The 26,271-nt window shown below is 39.1% G+C and overlaps 1 protein-coding gene across 2 annotated transcripts; it reads right to left on the bottom strand.

The window, feature by feature from the left end:
• Positions 1 to 492: 492 nt before the first annotated feature.
• Positions 493 to 25,765, bottom strand: stag2b (STAG2 cohesin complex component b). 2 transcript variants are annotated; one of them, XM_071457069.1, is made up of 34 exons: positions 25,601 to 25,765; positions 23,394 to 23,521; positions 23,226 to 23,307; positions 22,892 to 23,035; positions 22,643 to 22,739; positions 22,426 to 22,502; positions 22,005 to 22,209; positions 20,297 to 20,448; positions 18,307 to 18,380; positions 18,075 to 18,198; positions 17,417 to 17,515; positions 17,153 to 17,232; positions 16,879 to 16,986; positions 16,275 to 16,386; positions 16,045 to 16,162; positions 13,711 to 13,814; positions 12,942 to 13,034; positions 12,739 to 12,828; positions 12,408 to 12,611; positions 11,425 to 11,495; positions 11,196 to 11,283; positions 11,003 to 11,083; positions 10,805 to 10,897; positions 10,189 to 10,363; positions 9,910 to 10,049; positions 9,664 to 9,765; positions 9,404 to 9,552; positions 7,983 to 8,111; positions 7,507 to 7,733; positions 6,208 to 6,430; positions 5,313 to 5,420; positions 5,094 to 5,220; positions 4,017 to 4,094; positions 493 to 2,408 (listed from the first exon to the last, which is right to left on the bottom strand). In XM_071457069.1, exons 2-34 carry the CDS (start codon positions 23,435 to 23,437, stop codon positions 2,385 to 2,387), a joined length of 3,822 nt encoding a protein of 1,273 aa, XP_071313170.1. In that variant the 5' UTR covers positions 23,438 to 23,521; positions 25,601 to 25,765; the 3' UTR covers positions 493 to 2,384. The 2 variants fall into 2 exon arrangements, with proteins under 2 accessions (XP_071313170.1, XP_071313171.1); XM_071457070.1 differs by lacking the exon at positions 25,601 to 25,765 and adding an exon at positions 25,244 to 25,366.
• Positions 25,766 to 26,271: the final 506 nt, after the last annotated feature.

The following is a 26,271-nucleotide window of genomic DNA, read 5'->3' as shown; positions in this document are numbered from 1 at the left end:
TCTCTGATGCTTTCATCCCTTCCTCTGCTTCCTCACTTTTATCATTACAGCAACTATGGCGCACCTTGTCTCCACAGAACAAGACATTACTCTCGCTACTATGGGCCCCCTTTAGATAGTCAACACAAATGTAAAGGCTGTCACATACAGTGAGATATGTGCATTGAAGATGCAGAGGGCCTGAGAATACATATTCATAGGCTTTTCAGCACAGTGGAAAAGATGCATACATTATAAAAGTGTGGCACCATGTAGAGTAATAGCACTGCCATTGTAGGGAGATTAGATACCCATCATGGACTATACTGCCCCCTTGTGATAATAAAGTGAATACATTCTAAGTGAGTATCATGACAACTTCAACTGTATTTTACCACAACTTGCATACATTTGCAAAACACAGAGACTATAGGTGTACTGTGCAGACTGAATGTGAGTAAGCCCCGTGTTAATCAGAGTAAGTCCAGTGTGGTCAGTAAAAAGTACCACAGATGAAATGTGTTGATTTTTATTCAAAAGTTACTGTCTCCAGACAAGTACAAATCAGAAAACAGAGTGACTGAAGGAGGATGGGATAATAGACAACAACTTAGAGTGTAGGCAAGAGTGCATGAAAAAAAAAAAGAACAAAACACAGACATGGCCAAAAGGAAGGAAGGAAAGAAATTAAATTTTGTATATATACACATGATCTAATAAGAATTTATACCAATGTAGTGGTAAGTAACAAACAATAAACAGTACTTTTTCCTTAAAAGAATTTTCTTTTTTACTTACATAAAATAATTAGGCAAAACACATATAGGCTGTTCATCTACTTTATCACATTACATCTGACCACCTCATGTTTCATGTTCTAAGAAGCCAATTATCCACCTTTAAACATGACTGATCCTCTGACATGGAAGATTACTGTGAGAGAAGGTGACCTTCACAAGCATGTTTAAGGCTTAAGCATGGAATGACTACAAAATAAAAACCTCAGTAGACAAAACATTTCATTAAAACTTGTGTGTGACAAATATATGTCAAAATCTAAGCTTTGTCTAGCTGCCACAGCGCTGCTGAATAACTTTCATCTTCAGTATTGTCTGAATTACTACCTTTCACTTTTAACATTTGAAATCGTTAAGTATTTTGTGACAGGAATTTTCATGTTGAGAAAACCTTAAAGCTGAATTTCACAAGTCTTTTCATTAGTTTTATCCAAACTAATTTACATGTAGGAAAAAAGGTAGAAACCCGAAGACATTATCAAGACAAAAAGAAAAAAAAAAAAAAAGAAAAAAAAAGAAAAGAAAAACCATAAAAATACAAATTTAAAAATCTTCCTTGATGCATGGCTTCACATGCTTTCATTTTTTAAGTTTTACTTACACATTTCTCAAACTTTGTGACTGAAGGTTGAAAAGTTGAAAATAAGAAAAACCAAAAGCACATATATAAAATCAGCACCGATTCATATATAACTTTTATTTAAAATGTAGAGATACCCATTTCAACATTATGCTGCTGGAGTTTAAGAGAAAAAGACATGATTTTATTTGACTGAGCTTCTTCTTTCCAGAGCCCACACAGTGGCACTACTGGGATTAAACTCTACTCATTGTTGGGGAACACGTTTCCCTGGTAGATGGTGGTTAAGGAGTGGTCCAGATCTTGGGGTAAGCTCGAAGATTTACCGCTTAACAGTGTGGGGCATTCAGTGGACTCTGGGAATCTTCACAGCATAAAGAGATCCTGACTGATTCTACGTGACGTCTCACTATCTTAACCACCAGTGGTTATCAGGACCTCAACTCAGGCCCAACAACAGGGAAAGAAACTTAAGAGATAGAGGGATGGGAAAAAAGAAAGAGCACGGAAACATAAAGACCTCCATCCACTTGGCTAACACAGTACAAGCAAGCTACTACAGTCTGTTTATAAATTACTACTTCACACCTGGTAACTTACTACAATTGTAAAAAGGGTTAGACATAAACAAAAAATGTTTCTTAAGTTAAACACACCAATTCATCCCCGTTTTAAAAAAAAGAAAAAAAAGAAAAAAGGAAAGGAAAGGAGGAAAAAAAAGCTATTATGGATTTTTCTTCAGACATGTCTCATTTCTAATAGGTTTGGAAGTGGCCTGTTACACTATTTCTGAACAGGAAGAGCTTACCCAAGATTATAAAAGTAAATATTTGAAACAAAGTCCTCTCTGAGCAAGCAACACTGAGTGTGGGTTGTCATTGGTCCACGTGGAGTACAAGCCAGAATTTTTTTTTGTCTTGTTTTTGCTTTTTCTTAGAGAAAACGCTTCTGTTTTCGCATCTAAAATTCTCTTTAAATACAAAGCGCCTCTTCTGTTATCCCAGCGTCAGAATCATCTGGATATTAGCTTAAAACATGGATACCCCAAGAACCTAGAGGAAACAAAAAAAACATGCTTTAATATCAAGTTAAAAACTTACATTTCATATGAAAAAATTGATATGCTGATAGTGAAAAACTAAAACATAAAATTACCCTCACTCTTACCCTATAGTATGAAAATGTACATGAATAATGATGCAAGTGTAATACATTGTAAAGGTAATGAGGTGTACCATTATCAAAAGTTATAAGGTTATGTCTGACTAAAATAAAACTGGTTGGGTCTCCTAACTAAGTGGCAACCACCGAGGCTGAAAAATGAAGTCAACAACTGCAGTTCTTCGAATGGCCGCTTGTGGCTGGCTCCAAAAGTGAGTCAGTCCCTATAGTCTTCTGTGTTAAATGCCCAACTTTACATCAGAATTAAAGATGTTTACAGTTTGGTTTTAGTCTCTATAGCTGCTTTCCTCCTTCATAACAGTATGGGGTGTGGATTTTTATATAACTCACCCATTTAAATTTTATTAAGACTTATAGTTATGCATAATTGAGGGCAGTCTACGCTCCTAACCTCAGTGGTTGCATCATTACAGCAGTTGCTGTCAAGGTGTCATGGGGAGGAAGTGATTGACCTGACTATACAAGATTAAAATACAGTCCAACAAACTACTTTGTCTGATTGTCTAAAATCACACAACATAAGACACTGAACTGAAACTGACAATGTAATGTTCAGCTCACAAAAAAAAATGTAGCATGACAATTGCTGTCGCTTTTTAACATTTCTGACATGCTCTACGTTGAGTGCATTTGACTTTGCTGCTTCAAAATGTAATCTTATCTGCAGCCACATCAATTTTTAACTTTGTGGAAAAGTAATTCAGAGTGGAAAAAATGGCTCTCAGCCATACTGGTTCGGAGCCGGGGTGCAGTGGGTTCTGTCAAAAGCTGAGTTACGAAGTGCCCTGCATTGTTTCTTAGCTCACAAAAAGCTGAATGGAACAAGAAGTTAAGTGTTTAATGAAGGAAAAAAACAGTTTTCTGCTTTGACAATTAGATGACTTAAAATTGACACAAAACACCCAGTCAGTGCTCTAGACAGTGAGAGAGTCTGAAGAATCCTGCATTTCAAGGCACATCCTTAGGGTTTCTTAAAGTTGGAACGTATTGAAACAAGATTTTAAGGCTGGCAGTAAACTCTGAAATAAATTAAATTTGGCGTGTTTATACAGGCAAAAATAGCAGCTTTGCAACCAATAAGAAATGTTGCATTTGGCTGCTGTGCGTGCAGACTGGTCCGCTGAACTTGTCTAAATGTTTTGCTGTCTCATTCAGTGCCCAAAATACAACATGCTCTCAAGTCGTCCATGTAATGCGACTGGTTGCAAGCCATCTATTTTCACTTCCATAGTTATACTAATTTTAGTGTTTACTTTTTTTGAAGAAAATCACAAGTTCTGTCTACTCTCACTGTGCATCACGAGCCTCTCCAGCAGGCCATGACACAAACACACCTGGAGTCTCCATGAGTACGCTGGTATGTGTTTGCAGCACTCCACATAGCAACAGTCTAAGAGGAAAACTGGATTTTGAGTGGAGGGGGTGTGTGAATCTACAAGGTTAAACAAATCTTAGTGATATGTTGAGATGCTCCTTACCGATTCATCCATGATAGAAGCAGGGTCAAAATAGTCTGGCTTGAGCTCAGACCTCTCACGGCGGTTCTTAGAGGGTGGCTGGAAGAGAAAGAAGAAGTATTAACAGCAGATACTCCAATAACTTTCCTCGTTCAACAGCTGCTTTGGCAGACAACCAATGAATGTTTGAACAATCTTTGCTCATACTAAAATTTAGGGTTAAACTGGAACTGGAAAAAAAACCCCCAAAATGGTTACATGGATTTTTGCAATATGCTTTACAATATTCAAATAGGATATAATTTCAGCAGATATTAGCAGCAGTGAACTCCTGTAGCGCAATTTGGAAAGAATTTATTAAACATGCAACGAATAGAGGGAATTTAGAGGAACTAGGGCAGTTGTTCAATTTTCTGGTTGATTCAGCATGACATTTGGAGCCTGTCTCAGAGTCCAGCACTAAGGGAAACATCCAAAATAGACATTTGTCTTGGATAAAATTTAGTTCTGGCTTTACACTCATCATACATGGTTCTGTAGTGTTGGCGTAAATGGTCAAATAAATTAGTCATGTTGCCTCATGTTGTACCAACAGTCGCAGGGCCCTGTCGACAGAGTACGTTTCATCATGTTTTTAAAAACCAAAGACTAGATATATCCTTTCCCCAAGGCCAAGATTCTTTTGATGATTTCTTTAGTCTTCTTTGCGCTTTTGAAGTTACATTCAAGATCCTCATTAACTGTTGCATGCTAAAAAAAAAATCAGTCTTTTCTTAAAATAACTGACTGATCAGCCCCAAATAAGACAGAATATGCAAACGAAACAAGTTACAAAACTAAAATTAAATCAGGATATATTAAAGTGATAGTTATGAGAACTATGATGGAAGTGTGAGGGATAGGCCATTAAACAAAAGGGGAGATAGCAGTATTTAGCTAGGAATGCTCTAGAATAATGATGACCTGCTTCCAGTGACATGTAACTTGATTGGTGGGAATCCCTGAGATTTAAATTTGCTAGTTCTTAGGCCTTTGCTTTTTTTGCAATTTGCTTAGAAATAAACATCAACAACAAAATCAGTTAAATGTGTATCTTACCAGATCAATGTCCATGGTGTCAAAGTCCATGCCTTCATTGAGATCATCCATACGACCCTCAGATGACATCATCACATCCTCCACAATCGGCTCTTCGTCTTCCTCCATAAGCCCAGTGCCGCGACGACTATAAAAACAAAGCCAATATATAATGATGGAATCATACTTTTAATTACATTTTCACAGGCACATCTATGCACAGGTGTGTTTGTGTCTTACATAGCATGCTGCAGGTTGGTTCTGAGCTTGGCATAGTTCATGGCTCTTTCCTGCTGCTGGCGTGCCTCTTCTTGCTGTCTCTGAGCCAGCATCCACGTCACCTGGGAACTAAATGCACAAGAGTAATTAGCCATGTTGTTTGGTGATTTAACTGGCAATACCACAAGGATGTCAGTTAGAAATATATAGATGGCCACTGGCCTGGTGCCTATGAAAAGTCAGGTTGGATAAATAAACTAGTCAGTCATCGTCCCAGAAGGGCCAACACTTGGCAGGCTGTTAAGTACAAGCATTTTGCTACCATTTGCCCTCCAAATTAATAAAACACAAATGGGAAATTACAGTGAACCCTTTCCTAATGTGTTCTGGCTCATATTCCAGTCCTCTGATCCCATTCTCAGAGAATAAGTGATGTATGGAACTGAGTGATGGGCCTGGACATAAGCCTAGTCATATTTATAAAATCTTATGGTAGCAGGCGTTAAGATGCAAGGAAATAACAGATAATTAATTAAAAGTAAATGGCCACCAAAGAGCTCTGGAAATGCTGGGCCAACACAACAAATGAGGAGGAGAAAAGTTAATGCTGGACTGTGAAATTTAGGAGTGTGGGAATATGCCTTGGCAGAATATTCAATGATATAAAAGTTGGAAGGTATGCACAGTGGAGCTAAAAGATTAACTGAGATAACCATATAAATCATGCCCCGCAAAAATGGTGAAACTTAAAAACATTTTTTTCATGTTATGACAAAGAAAGAATTAATAAATCTTCTACATCGATAAATACATTTCTTGTATGCACTGAGCAGTTACCCCTGCAGAACGTATTGTACCGAACTGTGAACTGACTGCATCGTTGCACCTCTGGAATGAAACACTGAAGGATACTTACTTGTAATCCATGGGTGTCTGGTGGTGCTGAGGCGTCTGTTGATGATGCTGCGGGTGTTGGTGGGGCTGCTGCTGGTCATGAGGAAGGGGGTATACCCCCATGAAGCTGTCATCACGGCCCCTCTTAGGGTCTCGCATGGCAGTGGAGGTGAGGTGGGGGGACGGCATCATGACTGGGGTCTGCATGCTCTGCTGCCACACCTCACTGCTGCTGCTGCTCTCCTCTGGAAAGGAAGGGCCAAATAGTTAGGCAAACTCACAGGAAACGTGCACATGCTTGTTTTGTTAAACTTGTTTTAAGGGCAAAACATTTCTCCCAAGAAACCAAATCTCCTCCCAAGTCCCTTCACTATTAACAAGGTTGAGTTTCAGAAATTGCTAAAAAATTGCTAGCAAATGTAGGACTGTTATTGGGTACTATAACAAAACAAGCACATGTATTTTTACACTGAGGCAGCGGTTCTCATTTGGTTTTCTGAAGACATCTAAAAAGATGTTGAAACGTTGGTATAGTATGTCCAAGCTCAAATTTAATGCATTCTCAAAGGATGTAAAATACAGTTCTGCTTGCTAAGTACCATCCACTCGTTGCATCCAGAGGTTTGCCCTTTCACACCAGAGGAATTTGCAATTCATGGTGAAAGAGGGGACGCCAGAAATCATCAGTGAAATCCAAAACTAAGATAACAACAAAGGGAGTCGCAATTACTAACACTAAACTGTCTGTGATAGCAACAATTTGATTTTGACTATACCGCACTGTCAGCCCTGCTCAGTGTTTTTTCCCACTAAACACTACAACACTGTAAACTGAATGCTATGCACATTCTAACATATATTATTCTAGAGAAATCCTTGGTCAACACACACACACACACACACGAAGCAGTCTGACTCTTCACTCTCTCCTACCATCTGCTGTTTAATCTCCTCACCCATCAGATGCACTGGCTGAGCCAGGCCAGTAGAAACGCATCTGGGTTAATCTGGGCTCTGAATCTGCTTTTGTAATATCATGGTATCATGGTTACTGGGCTATAATGTATGTGGTTCCCATGAAGACCTGTTCTCAGTGTGCTTGTGCATTGGTGGGCGCTGAATTGATGGATGTTTATTGTTTATAACATAAAACTGCTGATGTCCATTTTTAAAGCTTTGGAAAACTATGGAGCTGTCACTACTATATAACATGAAGTTAGTGGGACTTTTTCTCTCAAGTGAAAATAGCTGAGAAAACAGGTTATTAACCCAGATGTTAAACATTATTAAATGCTTTTGTTGATTCCCAAGCGTTCTATACCTTCTGGCAGCTTCCTCTTGGCTGCTGAAGTTCCAGCTGCAGCAGCAGGAGGCTTGGTCTTCTTGGAGCGAATGGAAGAGCCTCTGCTGGAGTAGCCACTCATCACTGACATGGTATCGTCATCACCACCAGCCTGCAGGGAATTCCTGTAGGAGATGAGGGGGAGCCAGCAGTCTTCTCGCTGCAGTGCCATCTGGAACGTCATAAACCGCTCCAGGTACATGTGGCTGGGGAGAAGCAGGAGGTCACATAGACAAGATGAACAAACTCATGCATCCATGCATACAGAGATCAAACTTTACATACAAAACCAGGTGCACATTCCAACTGGAGGGTAAAAAAAAAAAAAGCCACAGATCAACCCCTCACACATCAGAAACACCAGTTGCACCAGTTGTCACAAACACCTGTTGCACTGACACACTGAGGCCTCCCACCTGTCAGCTTGGCAGGAAAAAAAAAAAAAAAAAACTTACACAGTCCTCTTGTCTTGTCTCATAAGCTTGGAGGAGAACTCGCTGAGGATGTCTAAGAACGCCAGGTTGAGGGGAGGGCCTCCTTCTCCTTGGGGACTAGGATCCTTAAACGCGAACTCGATACCATCCCTTAGAGTTGCACAAAGGAAGAACAACACACAGTGAGCAGAGAAAAAGAAATTGTTTCATGGACATCAAACCAAAAAACATAGTTGATACAAACTATGTGTTAAAATTCAATTTTAGAAAAGATTTATTGTCCTGTCGTATAACCAGGAATATTGTGGATATAATAATAAAAACTTCTTGAACACTTGGTGTTGATTATGAAAATGTTTGAATACTTTGAGTTAAAATGAATTCTTCTAAATCAAACAAGTTCCAAATCTTGAATAATGTACGACCACTAAACATGTCAAGATACCTGATTTTTGTTTTCTTGCGTCTACATGAACCCTTGTGATTTTTTATTGCAGAGTACTCTATAGCTCTGGTACTCTTACGGATATACCCTATGTCACTGTGGTAAGACATTTGGTCTGTTCCACTTGACTACATCCAGTTGTCATGTTACTTTTTTTTTTGTATTGTTTTGTGTGAAAAGAGGTTAAACTGACTGCTGTTTACCTAGTTAAATAAAGGTTTTTTTAAAAAAAAACCTAGATGGAAACAAATGGAAACAGATTTTTCAGCCTGTGTTTCATTACTTAAACTCCCAACACACACTCAGCATATCCTATTATAAAGTATGCCTATATATTAGTGTAGAGAATACCCAAGGAAACATTACAAATTAGTATATAGTGGCTTCCTTGGGACCTGACTGACATTATAATTTAATAATTCACACAAGAGAAACAAACCACTGTGATGAATGGGGTAATTACAAATGTGAAGGATTGTGTGATTTCATACACTCAACTCTCCATCACTGCTAAAAAAGAAACAACATGCATCATCCAGAAAGGTCAAGACTGCATGAACAATATTTTCTTATTTTGCCACTGCACTGATTAATGTTTACACAAAGTGGTGGGAAATACAGGATGATGCCGTGGCAGACAGTGTTGTGTCACAAATTTTGGACCAACGTTTTTCCAGATAAGAGCTCTTGCGTGGGTTTCTCACATAGTGTATGTAACAGACCAGTTTTGTTGTAATTGCACTGTTGCTTTTCTATGTGTTTGAGCAGTCTGACAGTGTTTGTACATTCTCTTCTACAATACTTTCAGTGCATGGGAATAGAAAAAACTATAACATTTTATCACTTAAGCCTCCCCAAAATCCAGGGGAGGAAAAAAACACAGGCAGAGGAAACACAGTATTCAAGAAGTAATTTGTCTGCCATGACAGTTCCCAGATGCAAGGCCAAAAATGTGAAAAGAGCAATGCAATGTAACAAGAGCAGAATGAAATCTTACTTGTGCAACATAGCGATGGCATCTCTGGTTTTGACTTGATCGAGACCAAAGGTGAGAGAAAAACGACGGGCCAACTCTTTGATTCCACAGAATGCAGAAGAGGAGCGATCAAACCCATGACCCAGCTCAGACAGCATTTCATTGAACAGCTAGCAGGAAGAGAGACGGGAAACATTACCTTAACAATCTGTTAACAATGAGACACATGAACAGAAAGCCAGAACTGCTGTATGAATTAATGAGTGAGTAGGTATACTGACCTGCTGCAGACTAAGGATGAGTGTCTTGGCACATTGAATCTTGTCGATTTGCCGAGTCTTACTCATAGTCTCCTTGATGATGTCACCATAATCATTGTAATACTGCAAAGAAAAAAAAAAAAACATACATTATACTATGTCATGAATAATTATATATCTGTATACATAAATCAGATGTGTTAGTTAGAAGTCTTTGCTAGTCAAGATGTACATTTAATGGCTACAATGTAGAAAAACTTAACTTACCCGCATGTACTGTTTGAAGATGTCAGCTCCAGTCTTCATTTCTACCACACAGTATATGATCAGTTTACAGTAGGCAGCCAGGAGGTTTCTCCTCTTATGCAGAGCTTCAATCTTTACAGCCTCATCGTCCTGTTGCCCATCTGAAGAGAGAGGAAAAAAACTGTTCTATAAGCTGCACATTGGCTGATTTGGAAAATTGCCCTTTTACTCGATCTCCTTGGCCACTGGAGCAGAGCAGAAAGTAAATGAGCTTCTAGGACTGCATATTTGCATTTGTACCTGTGCTATTTGTATCATCGTCCTGGTCTATGAAGACATGGTTCAGGATGAAGGAGAGTAGTTCAGACTGCAGCGAGTCCTCTGGGGAATAGACAAGGGGCTCCAGGTGTTCCCTGCCTCCGGACACCATCTGGTGGCTGAAGATGAGCAGGAGATCACACAGGATGGTGAATGCCTGTGGGAGGACAGAAAAAAAGGACAGTAAGTTAAAGCTCAGTTTGCACAAGCGCTATACAAAAACCTTTCTTGCAAATGAGCTTTTAAACTAGAAGACCTTGTGGACTTCTGAAATCTGACTTATTATATCAGTTGTGAGGCACAGATGGCTTCAGCATCAAGTTGTATCAAAGACCTTTTTATCATATATGAACAAAGCAAATAAAAAGTTATGCAGTAAAGTCAATTTTTCATGTGCTAACAGCCTTCTTACAAGCACTTAGTGGCTAAGTCTCCACTGCAATGAATGGCAGCTAAACCACCTTTATGAGTTAAAAGGTTTTGCCACCTTGCCTCATTGTGAATGATCTCCATTTCATATTTTTTGTCCCTGCTTTAAGCAGATTTTACTACTACTACTGCTACACATGCAGATTTGTTGTTCTCATGTCTGTGTCACCTGTTCTTTGACGGCTGTGTTGACATTGGTGAGGTAGCGCTGACACATCATACAGAATGCCCTCATCTGCTTCCTCAGGGTCACCAGGTCATCCTGATTCAAAACAGTCAGAATTTTTTTTTAACATAAGCCCATCCAATTTTCTTCAAAGCAGTGTAGAAACAGAGTAGGGACAGTAGTGCAGACAGTGAACCTCACCTTCCTGGAGCTGCCCTCAGATATTTTGGCCAAATGCCACAAGATCACGTAGTGGGTACACTGCAGTGAGTGGATGACTATCTGCTCACAAGAAGAAAAAAAACAATCCCAGATAGGTCAATATTTCTTATTATTCACAAAAACAATTGTTGAGTCATATAACTTCACTTGGTGCATGTGTATATTTAGTAACCTGCTCAGGCATGTCTCCGTTCTCTATGCCTGTGTTGAGCAGCTTGAAGTTGCTGGTAAAAAGGTCCCACCCCGACAGGTCATGTGCACTACAACAGATTTGGCAAAATCTCAGTCAGGTTCTGACACATACACAAGCAAATTATCATTATAACTGGATAGGGAACAAGAGATGTGAAAGAGGAATATGAAGTGCATGAAGAAAAAAGTATTCCAGGTAAATTTCATACTTGTGAAATGCTGTGATCCTCTTTAGAGTTGACAAAACCTGATATGCATCATCTTCATCAGCATCTTCACCCTGGAAAGAGAAATTATGTGTTGAATTCAGGGGTGGGGAAAAAAATTGATTCACTTAAGTATCATGATTCTAAGCCTGTTGAAAAACACAATGCATATCAAATCAATACCCAAGTATCTTGATAGTATCACACCAGGAGATCATCATCCCAGCCCTAGTTTTATTTTATGGATCATGATATTTACTCATATGATAAAGACTGAATCATCAAGAACAGATACTAAGATACTAAGTTTTCAGATTCAGATAAAATTAAAATATATCTGATGAGCTTCTCCACAAACTATTTGATCAAGTTTTTTAATAGAGTATGTTATTCAAATATTAATGCATATTTGCTGTTAATGTACAGAAATAATTGGTCTTTATAAAAACATGAGACACTGGTCTAGTTAGTTTAATGCTCTGCATTATCATCACTACTGCTAGAGGAAAAAGACTTCCTCTGAGCACAAATGAAATCCAAGGTCTAATGCTATTTTGCATTTTATGATGCAATGAGGCTAAAAGAAAGAAAATGAAAGAAGGCTGGTTTAGTTTTCAGGCGTAAATATCTCTGTTAGGTATGTTCTGATTATTCAAAATTAATATGGCCAAACAAGCTACTTTGAAGGCATACTGCCTCTCTTAATAAACCTCTACTGAAATTACATGACATCAGTTTGAAACTGAAAATAATTATTTACAGAAAAATCAAGTCTTGAATTTAAAGCAACAATTTGAGTACTTATGTGAACATAAATGCTACAAGAGAGGTTTATGCAACAACTCATGGCAACAAAAGGCAACTGGTAATATTATTGAATGGTGTAGATGTTAGGTGTAAGAGGATTAGGCCCACTTTTCCAAAAGACCAATGAGAATAAACATGCATGCTCAGGAGTGGTGATGTGTGCATCTTATCATTCCTACCTCTTGCAGAAAATCCTCCAGTAGTCTGTTGAACTTGTCAACCAGCTCATCCAGCAGTTGGGAGCGGGCAATGTCCACCCTATTAAAGATTGTGAACTCCTCATTGCAGAGGGCATGGTAAGTCTTGGAGCAAGCCTCCAAAACTTCAGTGTCTGTGTGCTTCTCCACAATTTCCCTGATCTGACGTAACAGGGATTCCAGGTGCTAGATTAGAGAGAAAGAGTGACAAATCACATGTGATTATCAATGAGGAAGATAAACAACTTTATTATAATGTTAAATAAACTGATTTTCTTTTTATTTGACTGCTGCTTTCCAATAACTGTATTACCTTCTCCAGACGTCCTGTGGTATAAATTTCCAGGTCAAAGAACTGAGGCAGCTGCAACAAATTGGTCACCTTCTCTGCATCCACAGCATACTGTAGAATAAACAATTAAACCAAATCATATTTTATGATTGATGAATACACACCTGAAGCCATCAGCCCTTACAAGGAGCGCTTGTTAAAAACAATGAGTGGATCTAACAAACCTTGGCCAGTAGAGGGGGCAAAGCCACAGCAAAGAGCTCTGTCATTCTGGTTCTGTCATCCAGCTGAGTCTTCTTCTCTTTAGCCGTCATCACCTGATCATAGCGGCAGCACGTTATAAACCTGTCCTCACAACTAGTTTACATTAATGCACGCAAAAGGTCTAACTTAACTTTTTAATTTTTGTAAAATTTACTCTTTCACATGACAATTTCTGGTTAATTTGTACCTCAGCTATGTTTCTTTTTTATTTTATTATTGGCACTCAGTTTGTTGTTGTTTCCAGGATAACTTTATAACCCAGGACAGGTCTTTGAAAGTGCTTTGAAATACACATATAAGGGCCTAAGCAATGTCCAACAGTTAAACCCAACGAGAAATAAAAGTGACTGCTCAGCACAATAACATCTTGCAATGTCTATTAAATTGTGAGACGAATGCCCTGGTAATGTCAGATTTTGAAAAATGCAACTGTCTGGAGAGAAAAATAACTACAGATCAAACCTAAATGTTTCTGCAGGCTCTATATCCCAAACCTGACATCACAGATCTTCAAGCACTAAACACTGCAGCATATTCACCTTATGATATAGTCAATAACCTTATTTTCTCTAATAAACTGTTTGGGTCCAGCTTGTTCTGACCCAGTTCTAAAGTTAAGTGACAACTGTCATAAAGACAATCCCAGAACAGCCATGGCCACGTTTGAAAACCTGAATTATCCTTAAACCTATCTTGGTCCACTATTCAAAGTGTGTTAGCCACTCTTACCCTCTTCCCCGTGCCTCTTCCAACAGGTGGGTGGCATTCAGCAGCCTGGCGTACAGTGCACAGCATGATCTCGATCAAGGCTGTCTCTTGTCTGTCTGTAAGAGCTATAAAATAAAAATAAAAAAAATCACAAAACAAAAGGATTAGTACCTTGCACTTAAAAAAACAAAAATCTAAATTTTCTTTGAAATAATTTGAAACTGACAAACTGCATCCACTTTTCTCTATTCCAAATTCACAGCTTCTCATTTTCGTTGCAACGTATTATCCTCAATTATATTACAAATGGCATGGACAAAAATTTTGTGGCCCTAACCTAATATTTTATAGTGCACCCTTTTGACGAAAAATGCCGGTATTAACGTCTGTCTTAGGTGAGCCGATCAGAGGTGGACAGCCTAAGTGAAGCTGCTAAAATCTTATTTCATTATAGAGCTGTGCGAACTGCAATGATTCCCTCAACTCCTCTTTGCCCCACTCTCTCGCTCACTCTCTCACAAACACACTGACAACAGATACATCTATTATGGTCGGACTGGCTAAAAACAATAACACATACATGCTTTTTTGAATATAGAGCAGGGAAGTGTGATCCAATCACAAGTGTTCATTTGAGACGCATGTGGAGATGCATGTTAATGCACCTCCTGCAAGAGGTAGGAATGATAAGATGCACACATCACCACTCCTGAGCATGCATGTTTATTTTCATTGGTCTTTTGGAAAAGTGGGCCTAATCCTCTTACACCTAACATCTACACCATTCAATAATATTACCAGTTGCCTTTTGTTGCCATGAGTTGTTGCATAAACCTCTCTTGTAGCATTTATGTTCACATAAGTACTCAAATTGTTGCTTTAAATTCAAGACTTGATTTTTCTTCAATAGAGGTTTATTAAGAGAGGCAGTATGCCTTCAAAGTAGCTTGTTTGGCCATATTAATTTTGAATAATCAGAACATACCTTGAAGTCTTAAAGAGACTTCAAGAAACTTCTCAGCTGGTAGATTGGCCCACTCTTCTTAAACAGACTGCTCAAGTTCTCTCAGGTTTGATGGGTACCTTCTCCCCACTGCAAGTTTCAACTCTTTCATTAGATATTCACTTGGATTAGGATTTTTAATCACTTCAAAATGGTCCAATGTTTTCATCTCATCCATTCTTGGCTGCTTTTAGATGTATGTTTTGGGTCATTATCCTGTTGGAGGAGTCATGACCTGCCCTGCACAGACTCTCTGTGCCAGACACAGCAAACCCCATACCACAAATGAGCCTCCTCCATTTGGGGTACCACCTAATGCAAAATGTATTGTATTTAACTTAACACATCTTTCCCTTATGTTATTTTTATGTTTCATGTTATTTTCATTCTGAGGATATACCTACATATCGCTACTATTTCCATTTCTGTTGTAATTTTACCCCTTTTAATTCACTGTATCACCAATATATAAACATTGCCATAAACAGTACTGCAAACTTTGCAGAATGCATGGTGGGATCTTTTCGCATTTCAACAAAAATAAGGCTTGGAATAAGTACATAACAGAGAGCTTTTGAGAAATGTGTATCTTAAGATAAAGTGCTTAATTTTTGAAAAAGTGAAATAAAAAGTGTAGCTTCACTTTCCATTTTTCTTTTTTTTTGTCAACTCCTTTTCACAGCCTCACTTTCTTTCACTCTTCTAAACCACTACCCCACTTATTTCTCCAACTCTTGTCTTGTCTCTCAGCACGTGTGTAGCTCACTTACTGACTTGAGTCACAATAATAGGCTGAGTAGTATCACGTGACTAGTGCTGTAAAGGCTAGTAGAGCTGTTCCACTTAAAACAGTAACACTCCTCCAAAATTTAATCACTCTCAATAATTTATAGGTTATAGGTCCGTGTCCATATAGGATGGCATATCGGTCTGGTACTGCACAATTGGTCAAACCAAGCTCACAAAACAGCACCAGCTTTTTGCATACTTTCAAGTGACAATCGCATCAGTGTACTTTGATGTCACAATTGGTACCTGCTACACAGAAATGTACAAGTTGGCAGGTCTGTGGGAATGGTGTTCTTTTCTTTTTTTTCTTTTAATTTTGTTTTATCTGTCCAAAAGACATTCTCCCAGAAGCAATGTGAGTTGTCAACACTGCATTTTAGCAATCTCCAGTCACTTTAATGTTTCTGTTGGGTCTTTTTTGTGACTTTCATTCAAAAAGTGATATACGGAGCATTGTTTCAGTGAGGTGTAAGGGTACCAGCACTCTCAGCCCTACTGTATATTATGTTTGTGTCCTGAACTGCATACCAGCATTGTGAACTTACAAGAAACAAGAGTCATACCTTCCTCTCCTGGTAATGGTTCATCTAGCAGTAAGCTGATCATACACTCCCAGTCCTTCAGTAGCTCTGCACCGCATTCCCAGAGAGAGTCCACTAGGTAGGCCGCATGCTCGTGGAGCTAAGAAGAGATGTTCATACAAAGGACAGATGATTAAGTCCGCTTACATACTGCCAATAGAGACAGAAATGACAGCCTATGGCTGAGGTTTAAAGAAAGTATGATAATATACCTCACTCTCCAGGAAGAAGAAGACAGTGGTCTTAATGAGGTTGGCGTTGGGGCTTTGTCTGCCTCTTCTCTTGGGGGCACCCTCCTCCTCCGTTTCCCGTTGGCTGAACAATCTTTGAGAATATTAATCATTAGTTGGGTATCACGCAGACGCAACCCCCACATAATCCTTCAACTGCATTTCTTAGAAACATCGAGGGGCCTCCAAAATTAAAACTCATAAGCTAGACTGACAACTAACTGACTTGTATAATTCAACTTCCTACAGAGAACAATCATTGAGCAACTTTAAAAACTAGACTTCAGATATTTCCTACAGAATGACTGAGAGGATGAACATGAGAAAAAAATTACTGTGATGCTGAGACTACAATATTTTGTTTGTGTGCAAACAGAAGTACTGCATGTGTGTGTTTTTATAACATTTTTTGTCTCATTAACAACCTCAGATTCTCACTTGTCCTTAATTTACATAAAACTGTGGCAAATCCCATGTTCTTTCTCAACCTTCCCTAACCTGCCTCCACATCGATTTTCCTGAACCTGTTCAATGTTTTAAGCTTTAGCCACTATTCAGTGTTAAGTTTGATGTATGCCTGACATACTTCTTAAAAAGGAATTCTCCTGCTGCAATGGCGACAGGCCTGTGTGCTGAGTAGACCAAGTGATAGACACTCTCACAGTCCTCAGGGGTCAACACCTCATCCGTACTACTGCAGGGACAAACACAAAGAGTCAGTCAACTTAAGTTACTAATAGTATTTCATTAAAATTATGCACAAGGGCTTTCCCTGGAGACACAGACTACAACCCACTGATATTTGGTAAGCAACCTGAAAGTTTGGACAACAACAAAACATCAAGAAAACAGCCACTTACTTCAACACTAGAGTAAGAAGTTTAATTGCTTGAACAGCGACATCATACTCTTTGTCAAGAGTCATGGAGACAATACGGTCCTGAACAAAGGGGGAGATAACTGAATAAGTTATTGAGCTAAAAGGAGCAATTTGATTAGTGTCTAAAAATTATGTTAGTGCCATCTAAAATGCATAGAGTGTAAGCTCTGTGTTGTTGCTGTGTAGGAGTGAAAAAATAAAGTCTGAGTTGTTGTGTTTAACTTTTCCAGCAGGTGGTGCTGACCTTGAAGCGACTGGTGAAGAGTTCCAATCTGGCATTTAGCTCTCTGTTGTAGTAGAGACCCTGCAGAGCTGTCAGACACTTCAAACGTACCTCGCCTTGCTGGAATAGAGAATTAGAAAGCAGTCAGTTATCAGTTATTGGTTACTGGAGTGGCCAAAAGCAATCAGTTGTTTTTTGTACACTGCAAATTGTACATAAGATTGTACATAAGATTTGACCAAGATGAAAAGAGTTTTTCAACTGATCAAAATATAGATTTTTTTTTACTTTTGATTGCCTATTAGAAGTGTCAATAAGTGCTGGAGTAACAGCAGGTTTCAGTCCAGAGTTTTTCATTTTTGTGGCTTCACTTTGTTTACAATTGAGCCAGTGACTGTGTCTTTAACGGCCCTGCACACCCACACAGGTGTTTTCACTTTTACTGTCTGATTAGACATCTGTATAATGATAACAAAGGTTTAAGTCTCCTACATTAACAGACATAACAAAACTAACAGGAGAGTGAGGGAGATGTCAATCAGGCTCAATCTGTGCATGCCCACACAGTCCTGAGAAGAGGTCTAATCAGGAAAATAAAGTGAAACCTCCTGTGGACCACAAGTGTGTAGGGGCTTAAAAGAAACTACAAAAAGGAACTAAAGAAACCGCTCTTACTCACCTTATCATGCATTGTCCATCCGACATACTTCAGATAGCTGTCGTTGAGGAAGGCATCGCTATAGAGTTTCATCCACACTCCAATCTCTTCTATACAGATTGCCCTGATTTCTGCTATCGAATCACTGTCGAAACATTATTCTTTGTTAAACAGTATACAAGAATGAGAGCAACCAAGACAGTATCAAAATTAACATTTTTTCATGATACAAGTGCATTACGTGAAGCCATACCGATATCTGTGAACAAACACTCCTTTGAAAATTGCATTCATCATGTTTTCAATCTCATCCTGATTTTCTTGGAGCTGAAATAAAGAACAAAAAAAAACAAAACTAAAAACATGAGCACATTTATTTGGTCAAACATAAACCCTGACTGACTACAATGTTACCGTAAGAGGTGACCAGGAGGCACTGTTAACGTAACAAGACATGTGTGACAGCCAACTATGCCACCATGCTGTGGTGTGGCTGCACAGTGAAGTAACAGATGGATGCCCAGTGGGACCCACTGTTATATAACCCAATAAAGTGACAATGCTGGCTGAATAATACTCAGCGCTAACACAGTCACTGCGGGTCCACCACCTACAGAGATGTTGCAGTTCTAAAAGTGGAACAGATTTATGGTCACAAGCTAGAGTAATTCACAATTATTTATACTTATTTGTGTTACTTGAATTTGTTTGTGTGGATGGGAAGGTGGTGGTGTGCACGCGGTTTTCATGATTTGCCTGAACAAAACAGCCCGTAAGGGGGGTGGAGCCTGCAGGTTAGGCAATGAGTAAGTTTGATCACTTCTGATTTCATTTCTAGTTCTTAATAATTTTTTCTGAAATTCTTGTCATGAATCAATACAAAAAGAAAAGCTGCCATCAGGGCTCAGTTATCTGGCAGGAAAAGGAGGGGACGGGTTCTGAATGCTTCATGTGGAACATCAAGACCTTTATATTGTCAACAGGTTTTTTTTTTTTTTTTTTTTTTTTTTTTAAAACACTGTCGCCACGTCTTCACTGTAAAACTATAACTGATAACTGATGTTGTGGGTGCTGAGGCGGTTGCAAATTGGTTGCAAATTTTGTGAATCTCATGATTCACTTTCATTTCTTGGTGTCATTATCTGATTAAGAATTGATCCTTGACTCAATACACAGGAGGACAGGCACTCATTTCAGGTGGTTCCTCTAGTTTACTGGGTGCTAAACCATTCATTTGCAGTATAAATCACAACTGGTAGTTAAGCAACTGATTAAAATCATTGTCTGATGAATTTAAAACAGCAGAGAAAAATTTGAAAGCACACTGGTTTTTCTTTTAAATTCATCAATTTAGAGGAATATTGCAGTCTTCTGCCAACTGAAATAATGATATGAAAATGCAATTTACCAATCAACGTCACTAGCTAAATAACTTTTGTGAAACAGAAGTTGTTTTACATATTCTGGTGTAGAAACAAGCAGAGCCCTCCACTGCACTGTTACTAACGCGTTGTCTCCAGCAGTGGAGAACACCTGGATGCAATGCTAGTACCAGTGAAAATAATCCTTTTCCCAACTCTTAATGAGTGCAGGGCTTTATTTTCTTCATTTCAGAGTTTGCAAGAAGTTTGAAATGTTGCAGTGTGTGTTGGTGGGCTTGCTACAGCTGCAGTGTGGTGCTCCACTCTGCTAACGTTAGTCTACAGGTGATGGTATATGCAGTTTTTACAATACTACACTTGCGTCTTGCACAGCTAATTAAGCTATTAAATCCAAAATTCGACAAAATGCCCGTCTTCTTTTAAGGTGAACATCAAAACAAGTCTTGCATCTGCGTGCTGCACATCACCTGGGTGCTACAAAAACCAATTTTGGGAATCTAAGAATCAATTCATAATCATACAAAGTAAGAATCGCAATTGTTATGTGAACTGATTTTTTTCTCCCACCCCTATTGTGTACTTGAGAAAAAAATAAGATATGGGCTCTGTTATTGCAACTTTCTGCCAAAGTTAGGCAAAACTTTTCTCCAGTTTGGAGCATGCCACATTGGCCTGACCCTTATAAGTTAACAAACAACTGCTCAAAATCACCAGTATCTGGCCAGAATTTGCTGAAACCTACAATCCAGTTAGAATTTGAGTAATGAAATGTGTGTATGTCTGTGTAAATACAAAAGGCATGTGCTTAGGTACGGTATGTTTTAGAAAAAAGTCAGCAAATTGTCATGTGACCACCCTTACCTCTTTGCGTTTCTGTAGGAGAAGCTCTAGCCTGTCATTGGCCCTTTTAGGCACCGCTTTATTCCTCTCTGCCTCGTACTGGCGCTGGGTGTTGTCCATGTTGATACTCAGGTTTAGAGCTACATTCACCAGGGCTGTCATCAGCTTCATGGCTGTCAGAAGTACAAGTGACATTAAGAAATAAAAAAAATAAAAAAATAAAAAAAATCATTTTGGCAGATATTGCAATTGTTATACGGGTCACAATTTCAGCTGGAACGCATGGTTGCATTTCATTTTCACTGAAAAAAAAACATTTAAAATGGTGATGTGATTTTTGTTGGGGCTTGTACCAAACAAGCATGCTCTCTTACGTACAGAGAATGATTTGTAGGCCGGGGCATCTCTGTGGCACCACAACTATTATGGTGCTAACACAATGAAAAACAATGGAAAAAAAAAAAAAAAAAGCAGCTCCTGCAATTTGGATATTGCACTTTGCTGTTTTGAGATTTCAATCATATTTTGACTAATTGTGCAGCCTTACAATGTAAGCGCATAAAAACAATGCTGCAAGGGCGAACTGGTGAGTAGATCAGCTTTCGTGTTTGGGGTGATGATGTTTAAAGTCTCCCACAACATCTGTAGTCTCATTTAGCCACTTGTTTAAGAGACATACACACTTTAAAAAAAGCACAAGTGTCGTATTTACTGACACATTTTATGTCGTAGAACAAAACATGGAAATTTCAAGCATCTAATCTAAAAACCATCAACTTCAAGACAAGGGAACTGAAAGTGTAGAAATTCCAACTTTTTTCCATGGGTTTGGACTCACTCCTGCAGCAATCTATACATTAAGGTTTTGTGGTTACATTACCCATCTACTCAATTAAAAACTGCCATAAAATGTACAATGCTGATGCTGCATAAACAATATTTGTCGTGTGTTCTGCATGTCTCTTATATTGTAGAACATATGATTTGCCCCAACCAGGTGCCTTTGGTACTTTATTGTATTGGGTAAATCCACCTACTGTGCTTATGTGAAGCCCGAGCACCCTTGTGTACACAACATAGCCAACAATAAAGGTAGAAGCTGTCCTTCTCTTACGTGTGCAACAAAACTACAAGGAGGTCTCATCAGTCAAAATATAAACACCACCAACACAACAAAAACACCTGTGGGTGTGCCATTTGAGTTTAGTACCTTTATCAGTGGTTGTATTAATATGGTCCTTTACTTATAACACAACAGAAATATTTTTTTTGGATCAGGCAATATTAGTTTCACCAATGTCTTTGAACTGTGAAAACATAAAACATGCAGTCAATCTAAATTTCACGACAAACCAATTTTTTTTCCATCTGTGCCCCATAAAGTGTAGTTAAAACATTTCAAAATATTTGAAATCTCCATCAGGACAAAACTGTTGGCCAGCTATATTGATTCAGTCATACTTCTCCTGTTCCAATTCAGCTGAGTAAAGAAAAGAGCCTATATAATGTGTAACTGCACTAAAATTGAGCTTATACTGCAAAAACGGTCCGGGAGTACCTTGTTCCCCGATCACTCCTTGCTGGCTAATTTTCCCACCCTGCTAACTACACTTTACTCTGATAGAGTACACTGATAACACATCAACATTAACAATCAAATGTACCCCTCACACACTTACACACATGCGTGCACACTCACACACACAAATACAGACACCGTTCATCTTACCTGCCAGTGTTGAGGTGTGTCTGAAGGCTCGGACTTGGGAGTCTGATAGTCCGGTGAGAAGAGAGATGACTGTGTCCATCATGTACTCATCATAGATGATACTGTATTGACATTGGCGCACTAGCACCGAAATGAATTCACAAAAGCTTGATTTGAACTTCTTCCATTGGGGCCCTGCTATGGTTAGAGGGTAGTCTCCGCTGTCCTACAGATGCCACAGAGGGAAGAACATAAGTAAATGCAATTAGTTACCATCCCTATCATTCAGAAAAGTTAGCAAGTTCTATTGTCCTTTGGGGATAAAAGAATTATTAAGTGGATATCTGAAGTGAATTGAAATCTTTATTGTCAAATTCTATTTAAAATGACACTTTGGAGGTTTGTAATATCATAATAATTATACTGGAAAAAGTTGAGTTACCTCATCAAATTCCTCTGTCATTCGTCGGATGATCTCAGAGTTCTGCATGTTGCGAAACATTTCACCACTAACCACACCTGATAAAGACAGAGTGGTTAAACGGAAGACAATTTACTAAGTGGTCAAGAGGACTAAGTGGTTCTGTAGGACACACAACATTTACCTCAATATGTTTTGAAAGGTGCAAGTCACAATGTAGGGTGACTTAGACACATACCTTTACATCCTGAGCACTGGATGAAGAAATTGATGAGGTCTAGTAGTGCAACATCTCTGTCATGTTTGTAAGACTCAATCCAGTCATCAACAACAGACTGCAGGAAGATTGGGATATACAAATTTAAAATCAGAAATCAATGAAGAATGTAGACCTTTGTAATCCACCATTCTTTTTAAATACGACTGGGATAAAAAAAAAATTATATTTTTACAAAGTGGGCAATTTTATGGATCTTGCTATTCGTACCTGCATTGCACTCCTGCCCAGCTTCACCACCTCAAACAACATCATGTTTTCCATGCCATTCTCCTGGTGGTGGCCATTTAACCGACCTGCTCCCTTCCCTCCTTTGCCTTTCTCTCCTGCCGCCTTCTTCCCCTTCTTTCCACCCTGGAACAGCAGAGAAGAGCATGAGGACTAGTTAAGTATGAGCATCATTTTAGAGATTAAGAGAAGACAAACTAAATTTCTTATATGTCACAGATGTCTATAAATGCAAAATATGAGGTAATAATGTATTATTTGACAAAGATGTCCTGACCAAGTCCGTGGGTGTAGAGCCATTTTTTGCTTTCTATACCTTTCCTTTAGCTGAGTTCGTGCTCCTTCCATCAGGATCCTCAGAAAAGTCTGTGTCTGAAGAGAATCGTGTGTCTGTGTCCCTGGTAGACACAAGTAGACATTTGAATGAAAATTCATGTAAACCTCAACCTGAGAAAGTAAATCACACATGGAAGCATGTACTTACTGAGTATAGGAGAACTCTGTTGGTATTTCTGGTGCTGCTATCATTTCTGTAACATCTTCTGGATAACTTCAACTTGTGACTGACTTGAGATCCTCAGAAAATACAAGACAGGAGAAGTTGCATGTGACCTAGAAAATGAGAGAGTAATTTAGAAAGCTACACGTGAAGATTTATTAGACATTTCAGCACAGCAGAAACAACATTTATTACAAAAGCAAACTTCAAATATTTGTACATTCACAGAAATCACATCCTCTGTAGTGAGCAAATGTTTATTTGATGCCATTCAGAGGGGAAAAAAAAACGGTTTCACATGGTAACAGGGGGCGGACACAAATGCTCCTGTCACACTCAGCTGTCCAGCCATTGGCTCCCTCTCTTTCTCTGCTCCCCTTGGTTTACAGACAACGTCATGCAACGAAGATTGGAGTGTCTTCCTCAATGGCCAAATATGGCACTGGCCTATCCGCCCCATTCATATCTCAACCAATCAAAAGAGAGGATCAACATCAACAAGATACCGCAGGCCACAGAGAAACTATTGCATGGTTGTGATGTGTAAATTAATAGCATATACATCAAAGGGGAGAGTAGACCTAACTTTTGAAATAAGGATTATTACTTTGTCCGCAATTCTAAAACAAATGTAAAAGCCCCCTTAGCAGTCAGGGAAGTCAATAAAACCACTCCAGGGACAACTGTTCTGTCTTGAAAAAGCCAAATATAAACTCCATCCATCACATAACCAATCTAGGTGCCATAGGTGCGTCTTTCACTCACACTACACGCTGTTATGACACAAAAGTGTGTCATTCTTTTAATATAACAGCATTTATGATTAGTGGGAAGACTTTCAAGGTAACCGTTCATATAATTCCCGACGTAATGTTATTTACAGGATCCTCTCCCTCACAATGTCCTGCAAATGATGGCCCAGATATGCCACATGGGGATATTATCAATCAACCTATTTTTTCATTGGTATATAATAATCCACGTGAAATTCCCCACACCATCAAGCACTCAGTCAACGTAGACCCATTAAACATCAGCTCTATTTAGGAGTTAGTGACGACTTAGTGAGTTTTAACTTATCTGAGGTATTCATTGGTTTAAACATCGGTTTACGTGCCCATTTCCTTGATAGTGAGGGGATACTGCATGACAAGACGACGGGATTCTATGGGTGTAGACTGAAAAAAGTGGCGCCAAATCGAGCAGTGTCTCTCATAAACTTGTTACTGCGAAGACAGACTAGACGATTTTAGATAAAAACGAAATTGCGAAACTCGACCGTGTGTAATGCTGCAAGTCAACGACTCCACAAAGTACCGCCTCAGTTCCCTCCAACAACGCCGGCACGGCTATGCTCTTGGTCGGTTCCTGTCAAAATTGACACCGGTGCGCTGCTGATGCTAGCGCCACTAGCTAAGCAACCGAGGATTTTGGCGTCTTTCCACAGCGTCGGCTAGTTGAAATTTCATAAAGTAAGCTTGCGCTACTCAAGCTCAAACAAACTGCGATTTGCTGAACAAGAAGGGCGCCAGTCCCGTACAACGCATTATCGTTAGACATTGGGAACATGCCAGCGTTTACTAACGCTATCGTAGTTAGACCATAATAACAAAACAACGCAAGCCCTACTGTACTAGCGCAAGCTAATATTAGCCAATACACAATAACGCTAGTCACTAATATTTCCAAGGACAATAAACCCCTGTGTTTTCACATTAATCGTATCCAATGCTCGCCCGAGGATGAAGCAACTAACCGTAATTGATATGCTGCAAATAAGGAGCTGGGAATAACTCCCACTAGTTATCTATGCTAACTGCTACTGCTAACGTTACCTTAAAAAAACATCACGTCCTTGCGTCCTCCATCTTGCCTCGGGAGTTCCAGTACCGTATTGCATAAGCAACAAACACTTTGTTTACAAATATATAAAGTGTAAGTAAGTCACTTGAAAGAATAAAACGATTATTTTGCTTGTGAACTAAATATTTTGAGCTAGTGTGCCAAAAATCCAGTTCGTTAGCTTGCTAACAACCGAAGTAGCCATGTACAGCGAGCTAGCGAAGCGACTTGGTTCAGGCAGACATCCGCGCTCTGGGCTCATCCACAGCTAGCCTGGCTAGCGAGACGGCTAGCAAAATACAAATCAACTAACTTCCAGATAGCTCTCCGCCATTTTACAGCTAACTTACCTTGTTGTGAAATGTAGTCCCACCAGAATCGTAACTTTTATTATTCTTACACAGCCTCCGTCTGAATTCCACTACAATTCGGTAAAAAGAGTTTAAAAGTCGCGGTCAGAGGCGGTTTCGGACGTTCTCTCACCCCGCTTGCTCCGTAGTTCGGTTTGTTGTTTCGACGACCTGGGAGGAGGAAATCCTGGTGCAGAGCTACCACCTAGCGGCCACAATACCCGTATTAGATACACTGTTGCTGATCTGACATCTAGTGGTCACTGGTGAATACTACATCTGAGGGTCGCTGCTCTATGTGTAGTGTCTTCCCTTACAAGCTGCTGTGGAAAACGGCAGCGGAAACCAAATCAAGTCCAGAAATCTGAATTATTTCATTCAAACACTGACTTAAATTTAACCTACTCCTACTATTTTTTTTTAATGAGAGAAGAAAAGATATTTTATACCCTTAACCCATTACCACCATTGGCAGGTCCACATGTCCCTTCAAGTGCTGCGAGATAATGAGTGAAGTATAACCTATTACTAAAATTAATTCATTTGAATCATTTTTTAGGGCACAGGGAATGTAATTCATCCTTACACATTTATCTATCCATCCATATATTAATACCAAAATCTAACTGTTGTTTGCGTTTATCTCATAGATTAATGTCTACATGGGCTCT

The sequence above is a fragment of the Trachinotus anak genome, unplaced genomic scaffold (assembly GCF_046630095.1).
Source record: "Trachinotus anak isolate AG129_WGS33_773 ecotype Australia unplaced genomic scaffold, CSIRO_AGI_Tana_v1 ptg000021l, whole genome shotgun sequence".
Taxonomy (NCBI): domain Eukaryota; kingdom Metazoa; phylum Chordata; class Actinopteri; order Carangiformes; family Carangidae; genus Trachinotus; species Trachinotus anak.
The sequence above is the reverse complement of the archived record's forward strand: the minus strand, read 5'-3'. Positions and strand labels throughout refer to the sequence as shown.